The 24,229-nt window shown below is 38.1% G+C and overlaps 5 protein-coding genes and 1 long non-coding RNA gene across 7 annotated transcripts; 2 read left to right on the top strand and 4 right to left on the bottom strand.

Moving 5' to 3' along the window:
- Nucleotides 1-773: 773 nt before the first annotated feature.
- Nucleotides 774-1,262, bottom strand: LOC106363416 (glutathione S-transferase T3-like). The gene has a single exon (XM_013803159.2). It carries the CDS (start codon nucleotides 1,260-1,262, stop codon nucleotides 774-776), a length of 489 nt encoding a protein of 162 aa, XP_013658613.2.
- Nucleotides 1,263-1,622: 360 nt separating this feature from the next.
- Nucleotides 1,623-2,740, bottom strand: LOC125578421 (uncharacterized protein At4g04775-like). The gene has a single exon (XM_048741062.1). It carries the CDS (start codon nucleotides 2,245-2,247, stop codon nucleotides 1,711-1,713), a length of 537 nt encoding a protein of 178 aa, XP_048597019.1. The 5' UTR covers nucleotides 2,248-2,740; the 3' UTR covers nucleotides 1,623-1,710.
- A 3,488-nt stretch (nucleotides 2,741-6,228) lies between these two features.
- LOC106367665 (non-specific lipid-transfer protein 5) lies at nucleotides 6,229-7,089 on the bottom strand. The gene is made up of 2 exons (XM_013807485.3): nucleotides 6,569-7,089; nucleotides 6,229-6,467 (listed from the first exon to the last, which is right to left on the bottom strand). Exons 1-2 carry the CDS (start codon nucleotides 6,913-6,915, stop codon nucleotides 6,458-6,460), a joined length of 357 nt encoding a protein of 118 aa, XP_013662939.1. The 5' UTR covers nucleotides 6,916-7,089; the 3' UTR covers nucleotides 6,229-6,457.
- A 4,370-nt stretch (nucleotides 7,090-11,459) lies between these two features.
- On the top strand, nucleotides 11,460-15,080 carry LOC106367668 (probable serine/threonine-protein kinase WNK5). Its single transcript, XM_013807494.3, has 5 exons — nucleotides 11,460-12,416; nucleotides 12,635-12,900; nucleotides 12,978-13,359; nucleotides 13,430-13,757; nucleotides 13,921-15,080. Exons 1-5 carry the CDS (start codon nucleotides 12,324-12,326, stop codon nucleotides 14,931-14,933), a joined length of 2,082 nt encoding a protein of 693 aa, XP_013662948.2. The 5' UTR covers nucleotides 11,460-12,323; the 3' UTR covers nucleotides 14,934-15,080.
- A 1,134-nt stretch (nucleotides 15,081-16,214) lies between these two features.
- On the top strand, nucleotides 16,215-19,692 carry LOC106367667 (stress response protein nst1). The gene is made up of 4 exons (XM_013807492.3): nucleotides 16,215-16,426; nucleotides 16,592-18,078; nucleotides 18,250-19,145; nucleotides 19,297-19,692. The coding sequence occupies exons 2-4, from the start codon at nucleotides 16,705-16,707 to the stop codon at nucleotides 19,388-19,390; spliced, it is 2,364 nt and encodes a 787-aa protein (XP_013662946.1). The 5' UTR covers nucleotides 16,215-16,426; nucleotides 16,592-16,704; the 3' UTR covers nucleotides 19,391-19,692.
- A 1,818-nt stretch (nucleotides 19,693-21,510) lies between these two features.
- On the bottom strand, nucleotides 21,511-23,857 carry LOC106368194. Of its 2 annotated transcripts, XR_007316515.1 has the most exons (8): nucleotides 23,588-23,857; nucleotides 23,366-23,479; nucleotides 22,722-23,031; nucleotides 22,511-22,635; nucleotides 22,346-22,383; nucleotides 22,019-22,246; nucleotides 21,814-21,936; nucleotides 21,511-21,731 (listed from the first exon to the last, which is right to left on the bottom strand). It is a non-coding gene; the product is annotated as an uncharacterized LOC106368194 (long non-coding RNA). The 2 variants fall into 2 exon arrangements; XR_001273988.3 differs by having other exon boundaries at nucleotides 22,346-22,635; nucleotides 23,588-23,856.
- Nucleotides 23,858-24,229: the final 372 nt, after the last annotated feature.

Raw genomic sequence — 24,229 nt, forward strand, 5'->3', positions numbered from 1 at the left:
AACCAAAAGTACCAAAAGAACATGAAATGCAACACATGTTTTAGTTTAAGCACCAAGAGTGATAAGTGTTACCAAATGCCGAGGGGGGATACAAAGAGAAGGCAGCAAGAGAATACAAGTACTACTTCTTCTTCTACCAAGAAGATACAACGACTGCTTCTACTTCTTTTACAAAGATGAAGCACCAAAAGGATACAAGTTTTGAAAGTGTAGAATCCGTGACTTGCTACTTATTATACAACAAAGACAAGTACTTATAATACTAGACTTGAACACAAATGCACCTGTGACTTGCTTCACATCCGCTAACGACCAAAAGACTTTCAGACCTCCCAATACACCCGTGACTGGGTTCACATGGCTTCACGGACCTGACACATCAAATAAGACAACAGTTAGTACGATAGACAAACAAGTAAAAGTCCCAACTTCACAAAACAAAATTAATACCTACAATCAAGACTAATACATCACAACATTTCAGACATTAGTTTGAGTTTTAGAGTAGTCTCCATCTCTGAGAGTGGCTCTGTTTTTGCGAGTAAACGATCTAGGAGTTTATGTCTAGAGATTATTTCTTCAGTTCCTAAAACAGCCTGTAGCTTCGTCAACTCCTCCTCTCTAGCACTCTTCTTCTTCTTACATCCAGCTTTGGCAGCCTTTACCCCGGGAGGTCTACCCTCTGGTTCTCCGTCTTCCCCTTCTTCTCTATCACCCGCCAAAGGTGGTTTCCGCTTCTCCTTACCACCGTCCTTAGCCGTATGAGTTGCGCACTATTTCTGGTCATGCCTCAACTCCCTCCAGCAGTGATCCAGGGCGAACTTGTAGCCGTAATTACTGAAGAAAATGTCTAAAGCTGCTTTCATGAGATCATCATCATTTTGCCCATTCCTCTGCTCCCTCAGAGCCCCATCATAGCAACCAGCAAACTTGGATACTTGCTCGTTAATCCGAGCCCACCTCTGCTTGCAAGGACGAAGCTTCCTCGGTATAGTCCCAACCAGGTGAGGGCTTGCGTTGTAGTAGTCTACAATACGGTTCCAGAAAGCATCAGCGTTTTGCTCAGTGCTCACCACAGGGTCCTTACTGGTGTTAAGCCACGCACCAATAAGGATTTTATCATTTGTGAGAGTCCATTTCCTCCTCTCCTTCACACCAGGCTCATCGGGAACTTGGCTACCGAACCAATTAGCTTCGGGTGATTCAAGGTCAATGGGATTTTGACTATTTAGTAGGTTTACATAGCCAGAAGGGTTAGCCATGGTTAGAGGTTGGGTTGTGACATTATTCTACCGACACTACTACTTAAGTAAGCAAAGTCTAAACTAATTAAAGCCTATTAAATCAGAGCAGTTGGGAAGATAGAAAGCAAATAAGTTACATTAACACCTATTCTAATCCGAGTAAATACCTATCAAACTAAGTAATAAAAGCCAGTCAAATCATTCCAATACAAACCAAACAATTAGCATCGGACACCATTTCAGTTCAAACACAACTAGAGTACTAGTTTTAACCTTCATTTCAAACACAACAAGAGTACTAATATTTAAAAAAAAATAGTACCTTATTACAGATAATTCTGACAAACGCCACTCCCCTTTGAAACCTTTCCAACAATTCCTGGAAAAAATATGAGATAAAACAGTAGCTTAATTCTTGCTATCTTCATAGACTCTAAGAAAATGCAATGAAATAAGAGGACAGAAACTAACCTCGTAGAATCACTAACACCAAACCTATTAAGACTAATAGACAGACCATTAGCTTAATTCTTGCTTTCTTCATAGCGCTAAGCTCATCTACCATCTTCTCAAGGTTAAGGCGCTTCTGCTCACTCTCATCTACCGTCTTCTCAAGGTTAAGGCGCTTCTGTTCACTCTCTCCAGAAGTGTTCTTAAGATCACTAAGTTGCCTCTGAAACTCCCTCATCTCCTCCATGACTGCCACTTCCCACCATTTCCACACGTGACAGTCTCCATCATCAGCATGAACGCACGTAAAGTACCTTCTGTATGGGTCTTTAGGAGTGTAAGAGCAGCCGAGAACAGGCTGAGCTCCACAGTAGCATGTCGTGGGGATTCCATCATCAGCCTCTGGTTGACGTGGGTACTGAACCGGCATTGCATTGCGGTTGCTACTGTCAGTTTCATCCGCGTACATCTGAGCTTCGGCTTCAAGAAGGGAGGTTATGTCTAGAGAGTCTGATGATGAAGAGGGCTGGCTGTAGCTGTAATCTTGTCCCATTTTCTTTAACCTGAAAGAAGTGAAGAACACAGTTAAATCAATTACTTATGACATTCGCAAAAAACAATCGCATATATACAACCGAGTAGTGATTTAACTGAACCCCAAGAATACTCTCTTAAAATGAACATATCGATTCAACAAGATCAAACAAATCAATTACATCTGACATTGAAACCAATTTGGGATTTCAATCCGTGTAAGAAAAAAAGAGAAGATCCGCTTCCGATTCAAACCAAAATCGATCTGAAACCCTATATACAAACGAACCCTCTCCCCAAATCGATTAATCCCCAAATTTTTTGAAAACCCTAATTTCAATCATTAAACGAAATCGATATAAAAACCCCCATTATCCAACCCGATGGAGAGGAAACAAGAAGATAACTGATCTAATGAAGCGAAAATCAACGATTTTAGAGAAAGATTTACCAAAAACGAAGCAGAGAAGAATCGCCTCCGATATCACCTTTCTCTCCAGATTATTTTCTTTTCTACGGTTTCGGTCGAGAATGAGATTTCTCGCTTGACCCAACAAAACACAAACCGACCCCAATCCAGTAAGAAGAGGACACGTACTCAAGGATCAGCCCCTTAAAATCCTTCTCGACGGGACACTCCTTAAGTTTACACGAATAATTAATATTATTATATTAACCCTAAGCTAAGGATTAGCGCTAAGGATCCGACATGGACCGCCGTTGCACTTGCTCTAAGCTGTTGCAGATTTTTCCTTCGTACTCTTTGCTTCAGTGTATGCAATATTTCGTGAACCATGTATCTATGTTGTAGTTTAGTCGAATTCAATATGTATTTTTGGAGTCATGTGTCTAGTGAACTTTCAAGATATTATCTAGGATGCAAGCCCTTTCTTAAAACAAAAAGATATTTTCTAGGATAAAAGCTTTTAAAGGTTTTTCCGTATTCCAAAAAGAAACAAAAAAATGTAATACAGTAGAAAAATAAGTTATGGAGAGGTACTCGTCACAATTGGTGTTGAGACTAGTTGGGTAGGGAACTGAAACATCACAAATGGTAGGGAGTGTGCCCACAAGCTCGATATTGATGAATCCATCGTTTGCCTTAACCAGTGATTTAAGGCATTCACATAATTGTCGGCGGTTCGGTGTGGTGTGAGCCATTTGATTCAATGATTTGACTTCGGCGCAGCAGTAGTCTGATGGCAATGGACTACTGTTGGTCAAGTATTCTATGCACTGAGCCATTGTGGTTGTCACTGTCCCACACGTTTATGTGTGACTCTATTAGAGCTGCCATATAGACCGTAAGAGCATCTCCAACCAGTGCCGTCCCAAAGATTTATGAGGCTTAAAGCCTGTCAAATAATGTGGCCCTTCATAAAAATTACCAATGAAAAATATATTTAAAACTGGCTGTGGTCTGGTTCGAACTAGAGACCAAAAGGTCTAACATCTCTTACTTTTCCTATCTAAGCTACAAGTAATTTTTGAAAATGTGGCCTATTTTTTGTATTTATAATATGTGGCCTGAAGCCAATGCTTCGTTGGCCTTATAGAAGGGACGGGCCTGTCTCCAACCCCACTCTATTTTTCACTCTAAAATAGAGTTTAGAGTAGAAAATGCTCCAATGGTACTCTATTTCTCACTCTATAATAGAGTGAAAAATAGGTTTACTTCAAATATAGAGTAATTTGTTTTTTCTTTGTTCATCACTTTATTTTTTACTCTAAAATAGAGTACCATTGGAGCAAACTCAAACTCTATTATAGAGTTACTTTATTTTAGAGTAAAAAATAGAGTAAACCATTGGAGATGGTCTAAGGACGAGGAGGCACGTGATGGTCGTTGAAGCAAACGCCATTGTTGTTTTAATTATCGTTTTCACTTTTCTAATGTCGTCGGTGCGGTTTTTATAATTGGGAATTTCGAATGGGAGTCGTACCCGTTAATTTTGCTTGGTTTCTCATGCATGCTAATTTTATGAATAACAGGAATTACTATTAAACATTTAAAATACACATATTCCAGTGTTAATACATTGCTTTCCCGATCTTTCGCTCGTTGAGTTTCAAGAAGACTTTACATCAGAAATCTAGATTTAACCCGGATCTAAATAGATATTTCTATTTGGTTTGACAAAATATAGATATATTTCAACAAATTAGAGTTTATCAATTTTACATTATCATTAGACAATGGGAGGAAACCATATGACTATTTCAAAAGACTTACATTAATTTTCAAAATAAATAATTTTCCGCAAGATAAAATCATTTAGTTACGAATGTAGGACACGCAGACATTATAAGGCCACTTGTACGAGTCCATTCCAATTGAGTAATAAGATCTTGGACATGTGGACCGAAGATGATGATCAAGTGACAGTTCAAGGATGTAAAGAAAATGAGAAAAAAAAAATGAAAATGGAAATGGTCCAAGTAAGAAATTAATGGACAAAAGCATCAAATGGTAAAGAGTTGGAGACATCATAGGAAAATGACAAAATAAGGGGATTGATATTATTCTAGACGGGAAAAGAGATTTGAATGTCTATCGTTACGCGATATGTCTTAAATCGGTCGACATAATAAAAACCTACTTTAAATACAACTTATGATTGCTAAATTAATCCTGTTGTATATTCACACTCTCACAAGTCAAAACTTATTCCTTTACACACTGCAACGAAAATGAAAGAGTGTGGAAGAAATAGTGAGAAATGCAAGGGAACAAGTTATGATCACAGTGTGAAGAAAATACAAAAGGACTGCTCTTCCCAGAGCCATGCTTAGAGGCTTTTGAAAAAGGCATTTGCCTAGGCCCCAAATTTTGTAGAAATTTTAGGGCTCCAAATTATAAAAAAAAAATACTTTTACATGGTAATTAACATATTTTCTTAGTTAGATTTTTATTTTTATTTGAATTTAAATTGGACTTATGTTTAAAGTAACTAGGTTTGTGATCATTTTTGATATATTTTAAATAAAACTATAAAAATTCTACTTCTAAAAAACTGTAAATATTTGATCACATTGGTCTTTTCTTTTATATGCTATGAGTTAGATTTATTTTATATATTTATGAAAATTTGATAAAGAAAATATAATATTTTCAATATATAGTTAATTTAAATGCTAAGATTTATATTTTTGACACCGACCAACATTTCAATCAAAAATTTATATCTTTGTATTTATATTACAAATTCATACTTTTTGTTCATGATTTAAAAATTTTATTTTATAAAATTTTGGTGAAGAAAATTTAGAAAACATTTATGTAATAATTCAAAACTTTTGAATGTTATATATATATATATATTATTAAAAATATATCATATAAAATATATTTTTGAACTCGCCTCGGGCCTCCGAAAACCTTCGCACGGCACTGGCTCTTCCGAAAATCAGCTGTTTTTCCTCGTATATATAGAGAGACAATATTTCTTGAGAACTAAATAAAAAAATAGAGGATACTATAAAGTGAATAAATCTGAATCATCTCATGGTTTATATAAATATTCTTACTTTTTTTTCTTTTTAATACAGACCATATATAAAAGAAAAAATAAAAACGAAAAGAAATTGAAGTATGATTATTTTTCTAAAGCATACTATTCAAGACCTATCTAAAGGCCAGTACCTGCAGTCTTAAAAGTCTTACTGTTTGTATCTTATATTGTAATATCTTAACTTTCATTTTTTTAAATGATTTTCTCATTTTTAGCAAAAAAAAAAAATCTACCTTGATATATATGGGACTTAAAATAGTTACGGATTAGCGAGGGGGTTATACAGAACGGTTTATAAATATTAATCACTAAAATTTTGGGAGTCAAATGGAATGTGTATATATGTCCAAAACTGGTCATGATATTATTCTAGCCATAGTTCTTTTAACATCTACTTAAGACAGTTTGATCATAGATTCATAAAGTGTTTTAGAAATGCCTAGTGTCAGTGTTAGTTTATTTACACCGCACGGAAGAAGTGAAGCATATGGAAACAATACATATCGTAGTTCCATAATATCATTAGAGGAATACATAACACAGATGAGCAATTAATAGACCTTCGTATATAAAGAAAGACATGAAACACACAAATTCTAAAAACAACACACAACAGTAAAATGATACACTTATACTAGTGACATCTTAATTATTCTTTAAAACTCTCTCAACAATTATATTTAAAAAACCTTCAGCGACGTCGATATCCTCTCATATTCACCTGACTCTGCAACCAACCAAACACACCATTATATGGTTAGTAACACTCCAAATAAAATTAGTACAACTCTCAAGTAAACGATATAAATAGAGTGAGAGTAGATTTACTTGTTACAGTTGGTTCTTGCGCTGATGGGGTAAGCGATCCTAACACGACAAGCACCAGGAAGACGTGCAGCACGGCCTGGGTTAAGTCTGGAACCCAAGGCTCTAGCTGCTCCTTGGATGCAGCGACAAGCTTGTTGGCGGTCACGGGTGGTACGAGCCATGCTGTTGAGCCTCCTAACGCCAGAACAACACCCTCGAGGAACGAAACCACCTCGGGTCAGGTAGTTAATGCATTGGCCTAAGTTGCTGGCGACTGCGCCGCAAGAGATTGCTGCCTCGGACGCCATTGGAGCGGACACTAACATGCACACAATCACCAACGTCGACAACTTTAAGAGCCCCTCCATAATCTTAAGTTTTATCTCTTATGCTTAAGTAAGTAATGGGTTTGGATGATGAAGAGAGCTAATAGCGTTTGTGTTTATATAGAGAAAGAGCCAAGAGTGCCTGCAAATGCATGAAAGTGAGAGTAGACGGTGTAAGGGTAGTTGGTGGTTGGTTTCATTTATTGCATTGCTTCCTATTCATTTTCTCTCTTCTCTCATCTTTGTTTTATATAGTTCAATAAATAATCTACGCCAATTACTACGTACTGATCTCACTTTTGTTCTCTTTCTTTTGTCAGATCAGATCAAAAGTGTAGTTATTTTATTCACGTAAAAGACCAATCATTGCTCTATGTATATGTCCAGCTTAGCAACTTGTCAACGTTTGGTGTGGTACTAAAATTGAAAAAGTGAAGGTAACATCCTACACAAAGACTTTGAAAACCAATTCTAAGCAACTAAACATAGCAGCAACATACATATACTTTTCAGTGTGACTCTCACTCAACCTTAACAAATTCTCCAACATTCGAGCTGCTTGCAAAAACCAACATTTTTTTCAAGAAAAACGTTCAAAGATAGAAAGATATAACGTTTGGATTGGAGAGGAACGGAACGTCATTTACCTCGCCAGTTTCTCTCGTGTAGATTGTAAGACGCCAATGGAGAGTACGAAAGAGAATGAGAGAGCTGATCACAAGTTAACATCATAAGAGAATACATTAAGTGTATAACTATTCCCTTTGAAGTTTATACTAATTAATTAGCTAGCAAGAACAAAAATAAACCTGAGCCAAATAGTGCATAAAATCCTGAGGACACATCAATCTCTCACTGCTCCTTCCTGCATCACAAACAGTGTCTCAGCCAAATATCAGTAACATGATGTTTCTTTATCTCCGCGACTAGACCGTATGCGCAACCTTGTTAGCAAGGAAAGAGGATAAAAGGGTCTAAAGCGGTCAACAAAAGCAGCATACCATGTGTATCTAACAAGAACATGTTTTGGCCAGTGTTGAGGATCCGAGAACTGTATGCGGATCTCCGGGTGTGTATTCAAATCTGTTCATGGGTAAGATCTCAGCTCAGAAAAAAATTCTGACGTTTTAATTCAATATTTAAAGTAAGCGAGTGACCACTCTATGGCCATGGAAGCAGAATTGCGAATTCAAAAACCAGAGCATACAAATTATGAGATTCGTTATCAAAACCATGTAATTGACATAAAGGTAATAAAAGGAAGACTAAAGACTATGAAACAAACTGCCTATATATTATAACATGTCACCAGATAAGGTGGAATCCTAGAAATATTAGAAAGCAGGAGCTTAACTAAGGCCTAAGGTATAGATAGGCTTTAAGCAACCAAGCATCACAATCTTGAGAAGCTACCACCTAACTAATATGTCACATCTTCATGAGTTACCAGATTTGAGCGTAAGACCTGGCATATCTGGTTAGGCCCACCAGATAAGTATTTAGTAGTGCAGACAACTTATTCGTACAGAGGACAAACGGTAATAAAGAGACACCTAAATCAGGACACAGTATAGCTAGATAAGGAGTATTACGTACAGCTAAGAGGCATATCGATAACTTGAGCTGTGACTCCAAGCAAATCTCCTCCAGAAAAATAACCAAGGCACACCGAAATGACTTAAAACTAGTGCTAAACACACCAAATTAACTAATCAGTCAAAGATAAAAATAAAAACAAAGAGACTCAAAACCAATGCCAAACATACCAAATTAACATTAATCATTGGAAATTCTGAGCTCTTGCGGTTCATCACCAAAAGCCAGTGAATCAGAACTTTCTTATTTCCAATTTGGAATTTTATGCATGTAAAAATCATTTGTAAGCACACATCAGACACCAAATCAGTATATGCACAAACAAAGAGAAACCGTGGCCAAAATCAACCATATTAACGGCCAGAAAAACAAGAGAAGAACACAATATAGAACTAAGACACCATACAAAATGGCTCTTACTCCAACCAAAACAGATGAGGTGTTAGGAACCATCACTTTATCTTCATCAATTCCTATTCAAGCAGCAAAAAAAAAAAAAAGAAATAGAAACTCCCAGATGGTATCTTTTTTCTGAACACTGAATATACCAAGCAAACTAGTTGGTGGGGCCAGAGTACAAAGCTGATTTCACGAGGGAGTCAGCCACAAAGTTCAAGTTTCTGGAAATAAAAACAAAGGAGATACAATCAAAGGAGAAGGATAGATGCTCGATGTCCGTGGAGATCCGCCGGGTGATGTTTCGAGGAGATGATAGCAACAAGTGCTTGGCAATCTGATTTAACACAGATTCTGGTAATGCCAGCTTCGAGCGTTGAGAAGAGCTGACCTGACTGCGAGAGCTTCGGCCATCAGTGGTAAGGACGTGTGGTTGAAAGTCCTAGTCCCCTGTTGCAGGCATTCATCGCGATGATCCTTGAGAATCCATCCACAGCCTGCTCTGTTTGATCCAGCCTGCCAAGCTGCATCAGTAAAACACACTACAGATGGAGATGTCGATATAGGAAGGGGCATATGATGGTGATGAGTTGAAGGGGCTGAGGTCGGAGTTGATTGAGCGAGACTCCATTCTCTTGCAGTTCGGATGGATTTCGAGATGATCTCAACAGGCATGGAGATTCTGTTTTCAAAGACATAGAAGTTTCTTGCTGTCCAGATTCCCCAACAAATCCAAGGAAATAAGTTGACTGCCACTCCCAAAGGTGGGAGGTTAGGGGCCTCTGTTGAACATAGAAAGGCTTCAGTAAAGGAGACACATTCCGTTGGATCAAAACGAGAAGCCCAGATATGTGAGGACCAAATTTGTCGGGTGAAGGTGCAATGAAGAAACACATGATCTGTGGTCTTTGGTTCTCCATAGTGATGACAAGTGATGCTGTTGATGATACCACGCCTTTCCAGTTTTTCTCCAAGCGCTAGTGCTCCTTGGGTAATCTTCCAGAGGAAGAGATGCTCCCAGATGGTATCTAAAAGCAGGCAAAGCCAGTGATAGCTTGGCACATGGCCCGTTCTGAGGACAGCGGAAAACATCCTCAATCTCCATATGTATGAATCATCCAACCTCCAAACCATAACTGTTTCAAGTTCCATAAATCTTGGACTGGCTCTAGCTTAGCAGATAAACTAAATACGCAACTATCTCAATTCAAAGCACTACCACATTCTATTTTGAGAATAATCCAAAACTAAAAAAATATAACAAACGAAAAAAGTTGTCACATTTTTTATATGGCTTCATTTTAGTGTAGCCAATTGGTTTTTAGCTAATTGGCATGAAAATTCAAATCTAACTTCCTGAAAAAAATGCACTACATAGACACTAAAACCTGATCATATCCACAACACCTCGCGGTTAAAGGCGATTAACGGCGAATATCTTCCCGATCATCATGCCAAGTCGTTCTCGACTGCCAGAGATTTCAACAGATCCTTTAGTCTCCACAAAAATTGAAATTCATCTGAGCTTATATGCAAAGAAGGGGAAATGACAGTGATATCATGAGTAGAAATTGAATTAACGAGTTCAAAGGTCGCTATCCGATCGTGCCACCGTAACCAACCCCGCCATAACTTGCTTATTCGGCGAGGCTTCTCCGGTAATTTTCTCGCCTGGAAATTAAGAAAGGTGACGGACGATAGAGCAGCAGCAATAGTTAGAAGAATTATTTCTTCACATTATTATTGGGCCATAAGAATTAGCCCAGCCCAACTTATGTGTATTTGTTAAACTCGGTAGTTAACTGCATTATTGGGCCACAAGCTTTAACCACTTCGCTTTGTCTTCCTACATTGTTGGTAGCCGTGGTATATATTATGATCTAATTGGTAACCATCTTATGAAGATGATAAACTAATATAAAGTTTTTAGTGCAAACCAAATAACAGAAATAAGAAGGAACGATTGGTTTATGTGGAACACTTTTGTTTATAGTCCTCTAAAAAGAAATTCAAAAAAAAAAAATATTACTAAAATTCTAGTACAGACTGTGTTCCTTAATCCACTGTTCACCACTTAAACTGTTACTACTTTGCTCAGTGCTCACTAATTAGACTCAGAATAACAGCTACATAGTCATACCATTTGATGGATGATCACGCGTTTACTTCCTTGTAGCTCTAATCTAATCTCACAAAGACATGCTCGTTAGACCGTTCCAGGAACATGTATAGCTTTTCTAACTTGTTTTGTCTCAAGTTCTTGTGATGAGTGTATTATAGAATGTTTTTTCTTTATCTCCATGAATCATGTTGTTCCATGTTGATGCCTTGGAGTTGTATTTATTCTTCTTCTCAGTAGATAAGATTTAAAAAAAAAAAGAAGAAGTATCAATGATTTGGGTCATGCCTAAACTGTGTATATTTTTGCTAATAAAATGTACCAAAATGTGTTTAAAGTCTTATGTTTTTTTTTCCCTTTATTATATAACAAAAATTGAAAGCCGTATAGAGTAAGTTGACCCCCAAAACTGACGTGAATTTTTAAACTCTTGATCACCAGTCGATTTAGCAAGTCATTTTCAAACCCCATTGAATTGCATATTATAATAAATAGATAAATATTTGTATGAGGGGATCTATCCAATTATTCTCAAATAGATTAAAGAAAAAAAAAGAGAGACCTTGTCAAATAACGCAATCATCGGACACATACATAACATTATTACACCGAAACCATTCCTTTCAGACATGCTTCACGTTAACCAAACCAATCTCCTTTGACTTCTAAAGTCTAAACACAAATCACCCAATAAAAGAGTGGAGCTAGAACAAATTTAATTCTTTGTTTCGAATCCGAACATGGTGCATCTGATGCCTGCTCATAGGTTTTTCAAATTCAGAATTGTCTAAGTGCTCTCGCCAAATCTCACTCTCTTCTCTTCCTCTTTTTTGCTGTATTTTTTTCGCAAGAAAAAAAGTAGTACGAATTTTCTTCCGTGACACCAACAACTTTTTCCTCCCCCCCACTTTAATCGGCTGCAGCCACATATTCTCTAAAATAATAACTTTTCACACCAAACTTCTCCTTTGCTGGGTCTCCTTTATTTGAATGAAGGTCGTCCGTAGCAAGGGAAGAAGAAGAAGACACATGATTGCGAAAGAGCACGATTACAAAACACGACATCTAGGAAGTGTTGTTTTGGATATGGCATGGGTCTTGCTCTGCGTTGATTATTCAAGACTCTTTTGGTTGCTCTTCCGCGTCTTCTCCTACGAGAATCACGAAGGAAAACCTCGGATCCTTTTCTAACCCAATCTCTCTCTCTCTCTCTCTCTCTCTCTTGCTTCTCCTTTTCTCTTTCTGCATCCCGATCTTGTTTTGTTTTTTCCCCCATTTTTTATTTAATTTCGCTTTTTTTTAATTTTTAAAAACCTCCCAAAATTTGAGATCCGTGGCCATGTACACGACTGATATTTCTTCCACCGCCGCCGGAACTTCCAATGATTCGAACCCTTACGTCGAGACTGATCCTTCCGGTCGCTATGGTCGTGTAAGTTTCTCTCTCTCTCTCTCTATACCTTTGAAGAAGCTCGTGATTGAGTGAGTGAGTTATGTTTGACTTTGGTACTATCTGTATTTAGTTTCTTTTGAGATATTTTTAGCTTCTATGAGCAGACCGGTCCCGAGATTTTATGGGGCTTAAGATTGTTCTTGAACTATGGGTTTTGCATGCATTTTGATTTGATTTTATGAATCTATGTTGTGCAGTTCAGGGAAGTACTTGGCAAGGGAGCAATGAAGACAGTTTACAAAGCCTTTGACCAAGTTCTAGGTATGGAAGTGGCATGGAACCAAGTTAAGCTCAACGAGATCTTCCGTTCACACGAGGCCTTACAACGCCTCTACTCCGAAGTTCACCTCCTCAAGAACCTCAACCACGAGTCCATCATCCGTTACTGCACGTCTTGGATCGACATCAACCGGAGGACGTTTAACTTCATCACTGAGCTCTTCACATCAGGCACTCTTAGAGAGTAATTAGAGAAACTCTTTTACCTCTTAATGTCAAGAGAGCCTTGTTGTCATCATGTCTTGATGTTGTTGTTGGCAGGTATCGGAGGAAGTATCAAAAGGTTGATATCAGGGCTATAAAGAGCTGGTCACGCCAGATTCTGAATGGTCTTGCTTACATGCATGGACATGATCCTCCTGTTATTCATAGAGATCTTAAATGTGATAATATCTTTGTTAATGGTCACCTTGGGCAAGTCAAGATTGGTGACTTGGGCTTAGCTGCTGTTCTCCGAGAATCACAACAAGCTCACAGCGTCATAGGAACGCCTGAGTTCATGGCACCAGAGCTGTATGATGAAGAATACAACCAGCTTGTCGACATTTATTCATTCGGTATGTGCGTTCTAGAGATGCTTACCGGTGAGTACCCTTACATTGAATGCGACAACCCTGCACAAATATACAAGAAAGTCACATCGGTAAGCAGATGACCTGAAGCTTATCTCATATCACCACTTCATCTGTTAACTTTCTTTGATTTTGGTTCAGGGGACGTTGCCTAGGTCTTTCCGTCTCATCCAGAACATGGAGGCCAAGCGGTTTGTTGGTAAGTGCTTGGAAACTGTTTCGAAGAGATTGTCTGCGCAGGAGCTCTTGGAGGACCCGTTCCTCGCCATGACTGATGAGGGTGATTTAGCGCCTCTTTCTAGATTGCCCTCACAGCTAGCTATTCAGAACTTGGCTGCAAATGGAACGGTGGTGGAGCCTCTGCCTTTAGTGACTGATCCAAATAGAACGACAGATATGTCTATAACAGGAAGGATGAACTCCGAAGACCACACCATCTTTCTACAAGTGCAGATTTCAGATGGCAATGGTACGTTTTAAAAGCTCTACTTGTAAGAAGTATCTTTTGCCTCGTTTGTTTTGGAACATGAACATTGTTGGTTTGCTAGAATCTTGCTACAGTATTAGCTGTTGAATGTAGGCAATGAATGAAGTTTTTTAACTTGTGATGAACTTTTTTGGTTGTGTTACAGGTTACATGAGGAACATTCACTTCCCTTTCAGCATTGTAAGCGACACACCTCTTGAAGTAGCATTGGAGATGGTGAAGGAGCTTGAGATCACTGATTGGGATCCTTTGGAGATTGCTGCAATGATTGAAAATGAGATATCTTTGCTCGTCCCAAACTGGAGTGCCCATGAGGACCCTTCTCTCCTTCACCACAGCTTTGATCATGAAGATGATGACGACAGTGGACGAAGAACACGCCCTTTCTACTCTGCTGCTTGCTCTCCCGACCCTCTTGTAGCAGTCAATGACAATAACAACTCCTCCCTTGAGGACCTTTCTCTCCGGGACCACAGCTTTGGTTATGAAGATGATGAGGACAATGGCGAGGGAGGAGGACGAAGAACACTCCCTTTCTACTCTGCTTCTTGCTCTCCCGAACCTCCTGTAGCAGTTAAAGAGAACAACAACAACGCCCTTGAGGACAACCCTTCTCTCCAGCACCAAAGCTTTGGTCAAGAAGATGATGACGACAATGTCCAGGGAGGAGGAAGAAGAACACTCCCATTCTCCTCTGCCTCCTCCTCTTACGACTCTCCTGTACCAGTTACAGACAACGACAACGCCCATGAGGACCCTTCTCTCCTGCACCACAACTTAGGTCATGAAGATGATGACGACACACGAAAAACAACCCTTTTCTACTCTGCTGCTTGCTCTCTCGATCCTCATGTAGCAGTTACAGACAACGAGGGTTCGAGTAACGATGATGGCAGTGGTAGAGGCTCTAATACTTTGTTAAGTTCTTCGACATACCAACACTCTCCTCCCGTTGAGGATGATGATCAAAGCCCGCAACAACGGAGGAGAAGGTTAAGGTTACATAAGATGAAATCGCTTGTGGACACGAGAACGCAGGTGCTGCACCGATCGCTCATGGAGTTGATCAACAGGCACACCAGGCGTGGGCGTGGCTCTAGTACGAACTTGAACGAGTTACAACATCAACCCGTTGCTGATTTCCTGAGACGATCTTGATTTTTGAGAAATGGATGAGAGCCTTTGTGGCTCTTTCATTATGAAAAACAGAATTCCATATTGGTGCATTAGCATTTTCGTTTGATGGTATTATATTAAATAAATTGTTTAGTGCCCTTTTGCATATAGTTCATACTTCATACTTCATACTTCATACGGAAGTTTGTCAGCTTTAGTAGGGTGGGAAGAAAACGGGATCAAACTAAGCCGACCTTAACCTATATGTTCCAGCTATTTGGTTAATTTTTTTACAAATCTAAACAGTTAAATATAGTTTTATACATTGTGTTTCTTGATGAGCAGAAGAAATCCAAAAAATAATAAAATAAATAAATATACTTTTATGCTATAATCAAAACCAAAATGATTTTATTAAATTTGAAGTTAATAATTTATAATGATTAAATTTACATTTTTATTGCGATAAAATAAAATAAAAACTTAGTAAAGCTGGTAAAATATTTTTTAGTCAGAGTGCCAAAATAAAAATTATCTCAGAGCCAAAATAAAAATTATCTCAACTAAAATAAATTTGCTTTAAACAAACCAAAACTAAACTGAAAATAAACCAAATCAAAATAATTAGTACATTGATTTTAATACTAATCTAAAAGTAAGTAAAAATAAAAAATAAAAAAGCAGTTTAAATGAAATGTTCAAAATGTAAATAATTAATTATTGAATTTAACATCTAATTTTGTTACCAATCTCAGAAATAAAAATAAAATTTAATGTCTGAATTAATTATTCACATTTTGATTATTCACTTAGATTTTCAAATTCTTCGGCTTTGAATGGTGACCAATGAACGAGGAAGAATATTTAATTTCTTATCATTTCTAAAAAGAATTATTCACAAGGAATATTTTTTTTTTCTCTCATTTCTTTTTTGCCGAGAAATAAAAAACCAAATTTTTCATTGTTAAATTTAAGAAAAAACAACAAAATTCCTGTTATATTACTACTATATGTTTTTTCTTATTTGTTCATCTTGTTCCCAAAAAAGTCACAGTAGGAGTTTTCGTACATTTTTCATTCCTTCAAATCAAATTAGGAAAATATCAGATATCCAAATTACTTAATTACTATATATAACAAGATCCATTTGGAGCATGTTCCATACTTGTCCCTCTTTCATCATGCATATTTTTGATGTAATCCTTGATCAGTAATAACTTAATTTAGTAGGAAACAAAATGATCCATTTGGATAATTTTATAGATCGGGTCAAATACCGATTCGGAATTTTTAAATTGGGTTCGGGTCTGGCCCTACTTGTATCATCCTTTTCGTTTTTCTTCTTCTACTCAAATCTTTCTCGTTTACGGTTTCCTCGTCGGCAAAAAAAAAATCGAACGAAAAGCTACGGCTACCTGATTCAACACGAATTCGATCCCGAATCGTTAAGCTTCTATTCAAATTTCGCCATCCCCAATTTCGAAGCTCCCTTACTTTCCTTTAACCGACGCTTTGCTTCAATGGCGCCCCGATCGGTAAGTCTCCTCACCTCTCTCGATTGATTCGCATTGCACCGCAAGTTCAATCCGAACTCTACGTGAAATGGTTTCGCTCCTTACGCGCGTTTAACCCGAATCGATTCACCATTTGCGTACGTCGTGGTCTTTCTAATTGATTCCATTGTTTCGTTGCGTCGTTAGGTATCTTGTTGATTCTCACTGAAGATAAGGTTAGGGTTTGTGTTTCCTGTTTTTGACCACATCCCCTGAGTCTAGGGGTTTTCTGAGAAGGGGACGACGGCTTTGAGAGGATAATGTGTATATTGTGCGTTATTCAAAAGTGGTCTCGTCAGGTTGCAACCATGCTGCCTTGGTTTGTTATACCTTTGATTGGACTGTGGGCTCTCTCTCAGCTTCTTCCACCTGCTTTTCGTTTCGAGATTACTTCCCCAAGGCTTGCTTGTGTGTTTGTGCTTTTGGTTACTCTCTTCTGGTACGAGGTTTTGATGCCTCAGCTTTCCACGTGGCGTGTGAGGAGAAATGCTAGGCTTAGGGAGAGGGCGAGATTAGAGGCTATTGAATTACAGAAGCTGAAGAAAAATGCGACTAGGCGTTGCCGTAACTGCTCCACGCCTTATAGGGATCAGAATCCAGGTGGTGGAAAATTCATGTGTTCGTATTGTGGGCATATATCGAAGAGGCCTGTTTTAGATATGCCCGGGTTGGAGATTTCTGGTTCAGGGATTTTGAAGGAGCTTGTTGGAAGAGGTGGAAAGATTTTGAATGGGAAGGGATGGAGTGAGCACGGATGTTTAAACAGGCAAGAGTGGTGTGAGAGCAGCACGTTGAGTACATTTGATGGAGATGAAAGTTGTTTGGTGGAGAAATCTTATCCTGGTGGTGTTGGTTTTGCTTGCAGGTTGTTGTCTTCTCTTTTCATGAGCATTAGGTGGCTTTGGAGAAAGATTTTTAGGTTTAGCTCAGTTGATGATTCTTCACTTGATCCTGAGCAGAGACGGTTACTAGCTAAACAGGGTGAGAACGGGAACAACTATCATGAAAGTAGGGTAGAAAAGGCACGTAGAAAGGCGGAGGAGAAAAGACAAGCTAGACTGGAGAAGGAGCTTTCAGAGGAGGAAGAAAGAAAACAAAGAGAGGAAGTCGCAAGACTAGTGGAAGAACGGAGAAAGTTGAGAGATGAGAAAACTGAGGCCGAGAAATGCAATAAAGTATTACTCGCTGCCAAGGAGAAAATCATCAAAGAGGCGGAAAAGAAGCGTCAGGAGCGAAGGAAAGAGAGGGATAAAGCCTCAAGTAAGAGCAGTTCTGATGGTGAAGAACATAACAAGAGAACAGGAAAGGAAACCGAGCAGAAGCGCAATGTTGATAAGAATGATCATCTGGAACATGATAGGCATTCACATGATAGGGGCTCCAACATGGAAAGGAGACATGAACATGGTGTAGAGAATAACGCCACTAGTAACGGTACAAAATCTGGCGGTAGGTACTTTGATCGAGTGAAGGGTACATTTTTATCTTCTTCGAAGGCTTTTAGTGATAGCCGTTTATTTGGGAGAGGCGTTACCACTTCTGCTACTATTGCAAAAGAAACCAAACCCATCGGTTCTACAGATAATTCCCATACCTCTGCTCATACTAATTCTCATACGAATGCTAATCACGCAGTAAGTGTCCTTTTCAAATTTTCACATACTTTTTGGACTATGGCTATGAGTAAACTCGTGTATTTGCTTTGTATGATTTCAAAATTTACATTCGTATTGTAAAATGTAAAGTGAATTAGTTTACTTCCATTTTTGCCAATTATAACTGAATATGCGATGCTCTTTCCACAGGTTGTTTCTGAGCCAAAGCCGACAAGAGAACCTAGAAAAGCATGGCACCAACTGTTTGCCCGTTCAACATCTGTTCCTGTTTCCCCGAATGTTAGTACTATAAGTAGACCTAGTACAAAGCCTCAGCAAGCTGCTCAGAGCTCACTAATTTCCAGTCAAGTTTCCGCAATACGTACCTTTGACAATCCCATCAGTTTTGGCCTCCCATCGCCGTTTATCATACCGGTATACTCTAGTGGATCCACTACCAGCAGTATAGGTTTCTCACCTCCAACAGAGATTGTTCTCCCTCAACCTGGTGAAGATGAACATTTTGAAGATCCGTGTTATGTTCCAGATCCGATATCTCTGCTGGGACCTGTTTCAGAATCACTTGATTTAAGGACTGGGTATGAAACTGGGATAGGAAAACACCATTCAATGAAGAATACACCTACTCGTGAAATCAGCAAGCCATCCCCAATTGAATCTCCTTTGTCCAAATCACGGGCTGCCGATGAAAAACAAGCTAATGACGGAAGCTGGCAAATGTGGAAGAGCCCCCTTGGCCAAAACAGTCTTGGTTTAGTTAGTGGGTCAGCAAAATGGATTATACCTTCAGAGACAACTAGATCTACCGAGGAAAGTCATCATATAGCATCCTCATTATTTGCAAAAGAGGATGCTTATTCGCATAGGGACAGTCCTGAAAGTGATCACCAAAACAGCGTATTCAGCCCCATTACAAGCAACCATGATCCTTGGTCACAGAATATGTTCTTCCCTGCATTATCTGGCACAGAGAGTCCTTTTTCTTGTAGCACACAAACAGAAAGCACTCTATTGAACAACAGGAGTCCAACTGGATCTGCTCAAAACAATCCCTTTGAACACCCTTCTCCGAATCACTGGCTCAAGTAAGTCTTGTACGATTGAAAACATTTTGTTTCTGTACTATGCTGAGATCTCAAAACGATAAGATGTTAATCTCACACCAAAACTTAAGCAGCCTAATCTTTAAAGATGCGATGAAGAGTGGCTCATATAGTGCAATTTGTGATTGTGCAGGAAGGTGAAGGGCTTAAAGGATGGGACCGGGAAGCAATTTGTGGCGGCAGGTGAAGTTGAAAACCACCAAGAAGATGTGCAATCGGTTTGGTAGTAACAAATTCAAAAAGAAAAAAATGAGGAGAGTTTTTGCAGATAATCGCACTTGGTCTGACTGTGTCTGTCTATGTTTGCCTCTCGAGTCTCTAATGGAGACTTTTGAGTTTTTTTACTTGAAAACACAGCTCCACTGAACACTCGACGCATAACTATAGTCAGGTACTCTTTACTCTGATAAAGTCTCTCACTTAAACTTGCTTTGGTTGGTGTCTGAACATGTTCCTACCAAATCTACTCGTGCGATATAACCTTATAAACGAAACCAATATATATATACTGTAACTTCTTTTGACTGGATATAGCGCAAGTTAGAAAGCGTGTTCCTCTCTATCTCGATGTGTTGGAGCCGTATTATGAGCTTGGTAATAAAGTGAGTTGAATCATTCGATCAAACGAGTGTGAAAACTCTGAATTAGTGAGTTGTATATAACATTTACAAATGTACGTCTTTCTGTGACAGTGTAATTTAAATACGAAAAGGCCAAAAAAACATATCAACTACTGTGAGTTTTACTGAGATCGCTAATTTGATGGAGATTGCTCAATGATAGTTATTGTTGAAACAAACCAAACGTAATAAAAGAGTCCAAAGCCTAGGTTGCATGGAAACTGATACGGTATCAGTGATACCTGGAAACATGATTTTTGATTTTTTTTTTCTGAGACGTTTTAGCAACGTCTATAAATATATACTAGGATAGGCCCGCCCTACGGGCGGGGTTTATTTTACATGTGATTTCGTTTCTTATTTGTTGTGTTATTTGGTGGTTTTTGTTTTCGGTTTGTGTTTGCAAGAAATGTGTATAATAGTGATTAGTTGCTAAGAGGACATTTTAAGTGATGAATGATATTATATATCTTTTAGTTAATGTTTGATGTTTGCTTAGTTTTGTCACTTGGTTAGGTCCATTCTCGAACCTATGTACCGGTCATGATCTCGGATTTAAGAATCATGTTACCAAGTCGAGTGACCATCATTTTCGTACCATTGCATAGTCCTTGCGTCTGGTTAAGATTGCGCATTATCATCACCGGGGCTTCTATTTTCATGCGTAGTTGATGGCTCATACAAAGTGGTTTACATATTTCAGACCATAATTATAATTGTTGAGTCAAAATTTAGGCACGTGATTTAAATTCAGCCCATGATCTTAAGACCCATGTTATAAGTATAAGAGTCTTATTCGTGACCGATTGTTGGCAGGTGTTTTAATACGACCATTAAGATATTTTTTCCTTTTGGTCAAATATAAAAAAATTCTTTATAACAGGACAAAAAGATATGTTGTTTAAATCAAAGTAGAGTAAAAATTCAAAAGCAGAGAAGACAAATACGTAAAATGGAAAAGTTCATGCATAAGCATTATTTAAATACATAGTACTTCGAACATATATCTTCTCAACGTAAATCATTCGTGCCTTCTTGAGGCACACTACCAATTGGTTCCGTAGCAGCAATCAAAGCTGCTTCACCACTCCTCTATATCTCTATAAGATGAAAATATTATTTATAAAATTTCAAATGTAAATGGAGTTTATTTATTTATTTTTAGGATTTTGGAAGTACAAACAGGTTTTTATTAATTAGCAAAATTAGATTCAATATGCATGTTATTTCTTCTGTGTTATTTGCCTTCATTTACTTGAAATATATTTAATTATTTATTGATAAAGAAAGAGCTAAACAATTTTTTTTTACAAATTATGGTTTAGCTGTTATGTATTGACAATGCAAGTGACGACCATCAATTGTTTTTTAAGGTGAAAGGGAGTTACGATCACCTAAAAGCTATGTTCCATTCGTATTCTCTTCTAGGAATAGCGAGGCTTTATCTACCGTCTTTTTTTTACTGATTTGAATCTAAGTCATACTCTCAAGTCAATATTGGATTTTTTTTTAAATGTTAAATACTCATCTTGGAGTGTTGTAGTTCTTGTCCATCCCATGTGTTGATCTTCATAGCATGTTTGTACGCCATCTGAGGAGGTCCATACATGGCATGTGACTTCTTCATGTGTTCTTTTGAGCTCGTTATGCTGTTGACTGATATGTTTTTCATTATTTTTTCTTCCAATGGTTGGGAGTTCTGATAACATTTTGAGTTTCTGAAACAATAACCGGAGTAACATAATTTACCTATTAAACCAGATTTATAAAACGCGATTGTCATGACAGAAAAAAAAGATAACTGGAAATATTCTAACATTTCAGTAAAGCGTGGAGTAAGCTAACTAAGAGGATTAATTGCGTGTGTCAGAAGAAACACTATGTTCACAGCCATGCGAATGTCTGATACAGTTTATGAACTTCTAATACTCGACGCTGTCTGCCATCACTGCGATTAATAGGTTCTCATCAGTTGATGCATGAACATAGCATATTGAATATGACACAGAGAATTATAGTATAAAGCTCACCTGGAGTTGTTACTCAAGAGAGGGATATACGATAGATTAGAGCAATACTGTAAAAGGTGGAATAAAATTGCAGTAAAAAACTACACGATTTGTGGATGTTCAAGTCCACACTGCGTTCTTTGCCTGCAATCATATCGATTTAGTCAGTAGTTGAAAACAATCCGAATCAGAAATAACATACTAACAAAATCAGTTCAATGTAAACCTTGGTGTCACTGAGGCCCTTGAAGATCTCAGACTACATTTTTTACTCCGGCCGCACCGTCTGAATCAGATGAATCCTTCCAATATCTTGAGCCCCTCCGGTGATGTCACTCGAGATAAAGTTACATACAACTGGCCATGAGTGAAGATCGATCTAGGGAGGTATACCTTAGCATAACTCTTCAGCAGTGGAGCTACTGGCGTGAGCCCAGTGACTTGTGCAACCAACCTGCTCATGAAGATAACAATGTCCTTAGACATACCCATGTATAGTTCGGAACTACTATAACCAGCTCATGTTTAAAAGTAATGACTCTCAAAATGTTACCTGAAGAAAAATCTTTCCCCTGTTTCTGTTTCTGTTTCCTTGTTGAAATATATGTGTGTGCCGCATGTGGCATTCAAAAACATACAACATGCATTATGAATAGGGTATATATGATCTCGACATCATTACAAAGCTAGCCATGTTTGTGTCAAACTGGTTGCTTACCTCCCACCATTTTTGGATTCACACTGGTTGCAACGACAACCCTTGGATCAACTCCCATCTTCTCGAGTTGATTATGAATCTTAACAGCCTGGGCGTCAAAGAGGCTCATAGTCACAGACATGTCACTGTATCATGCGAAGACAGAACAGTAAGGAGAATGTAGTTAGCAAGTCCAAATAATTGTGAAGATAACAAAGCTCAAAAGACTTACTTCTCCATCTTGATTGTCGCCATAACATGATTCTCGTCCTGTGGAGGGTCACGATGCTCGCAAGACCAAGCATCTCACTGTGGTTACGAAAGCGGAATGATTCTAGAGGTATTGGAACAGCCGGTTCGGTGACCTTCTTGAAAGAGGTTGAGTCGCTAAACCGGACCAATAGGGGAGAGTCTGACAGACGGTAATTCTGGTTACATCGTGTGACATCAAAACCGGTTAGAGAGTAGACCGAACCCGCCTCCAGATTAGGCTGGTGTGTCGCAAGACTGTTGACACTCACAGTCGCCGGCATCATGGTCGACTGAACGTGAACCATAAACACAGATATAATTAACAAAATCAAAAAAATCTTGTACGGTGGAAATGATTAAACATGTAATTGTTTAACAGAATCTAAATTCAAGGCAGCGGAGTTGTCTAAAGATGTGAAGCAGTGAATTTACTCAGACGGTAAAAACGTTTGAACATCAAATATTTACACAACAATCATGAAAAGCTGAAAAGTTGTCGGTGTGAAATAGATAACATATAACTAAAAACACAAACTAACAATTATAATATGGATTCAGGACGGCAAATAAGTGTGCAGATTTGAACCGTTGAAATCAAAACAAAATACGGATCTAATACATAACCTGAGAATCAAGTAGGAGAATGTGGACTCCCATGAGTTCTCCACCACGGCAGACGTTTCTGGTCTCCCAGAAGCGGAGCAAGCGAACTTTGACGGTGGAGGAGGAGCGGCCGGTCTGCAGATCAGAGCGGAGGACCAAAATGTTAGCCATAGCACACAATCTTTTGTTAACTCGTGAGTTTAGAATGAATGAGATGTAGTTTCTGAAAAGAGGAAAACATACCTTTTTATAGTCGAACTCCACCGCCTTGGATTACATAAATCTCACATTGAATCTAGATCGTAGGTGATCGATTAATTGATGGCGTAAAGATGATAAATCGGTTACTGGTATCTCGACGAAGAAGATGAAAGATGATAAGACGCGAAGAAGAATTCAGCATATCATGGGATTGAGAAAGAAATGGCCCAGCAAAACAAAAGGTCTTATGATTTACGGTCTAAAGGATACAGCCCGTTATAAATACACGACACGTGGCGCACTCTCCTTCCCTTATTTTCTGAGCTGGCAAGAGGAGAAGAGAGTCACGCTCTTCTTTATAGTATTAGATATGTATATATATATGTAACTGATTAATATTTGCATTTATTTTTATTATATTTAGTATATCTTAGAATACAAATAAACAAATAGCCATTATATTTAATCATACGGAAATAAAATAAGTAATCATTAAACATCAAAATCATATAAAAATTCAAAATAACAAAAATCCAGTATTAAATATTATATAGTTTAACTAAAATAAAAGTCATAAAATCAAGACATAACTAATTGGAAAGTTTTAGCATTTTCATAATAAAAAGACGTGTTTCCAAAATAGAAACGCAAGTTTTCACTAAATTTCCAAACTAAACGAGTTTC

This window comes from Brassica napus, chromosome A9 (assembly GCF_020379485.1).
Source record: "Brassica napus cultivar Da-Ae chromosome A9, Da-Ae, whole genome shotgun sequence".
NCBI classification, from domain to species: domain Eukaryota; kingdom Viridiplantae; phylum Streptophyta; class Magnoliopsida; order Brassicales; family Brassicaceae; genus Brassica; species Brassica napus.

Excerpts from the sequence above, each read along its gene's own strand:
- LOC106363416 (XM_013803159.2), bottom strand. The coding sequence starts at position 1,262 with ATGGCTAACCCTTCTGGCTATGTAAACCTACTAAATAGTCAAAATCCC.
- LOC125578421 (XM_048741062.1), bottom strand. The coding sequence starts at position 2,247 with ATGGGACAAGATTACAGCTACAGCCAGCCCTCTTCATCATCAGACTCT.
- LOC106367665 (XM_013807485.3), bottom strand. The coding sequence starts at position 6,915 with ATGGAGGGGCTCTTAAAGTTGTCGACGTTGGTGATTGTGTGCATGTTA.
- LOC106367668 (XM_013807494.3), top strand. The coding sequence starts at position 12,324 with ATGTACACGACTGATATTTCTTCCACCGCCGCCGGAACTTCCAATGAT. Across the intron at positions 12,901-12,977 it reads ACATCAGGCACTCTTAGAGA|GTATCGGAGGAAGTATCAAA; the intron begins GTAATTAGAGAA and ends TGTTGTTGGCAG. Across the intron at positions 13,758-13,920 it reads GCAGATTTCAGATGGCAATG|GTTACATGAGGAACATTCAC; the intron begins GTACGTTTTAAA and ends GTTGTGTTACAG.
- LOC106367667 (XM_013807492.3), top strand. The coding sequence starts at position 16,705 with ATGTGTATATTGTGCGTTATTCAAAAGTGGTCTCGTCAGGTTGCAACC. Across the intron at positions 18,079-18,249 it reads ATACGAATGCTAATCACGCA|GTTGTTTCTGAGCCAAAGCC; the intron begins GTAAGTGTCCTT and ends CTCTTTCCACAG. Across the intron at positions 19,146-19,296 it reads TCTCCGAATCACTGGCTCAA|GAAGGTGAAGGGCTTAAAGG; the intron begins GTAAGTCTTGTA and ends GTGATTGTGCAG.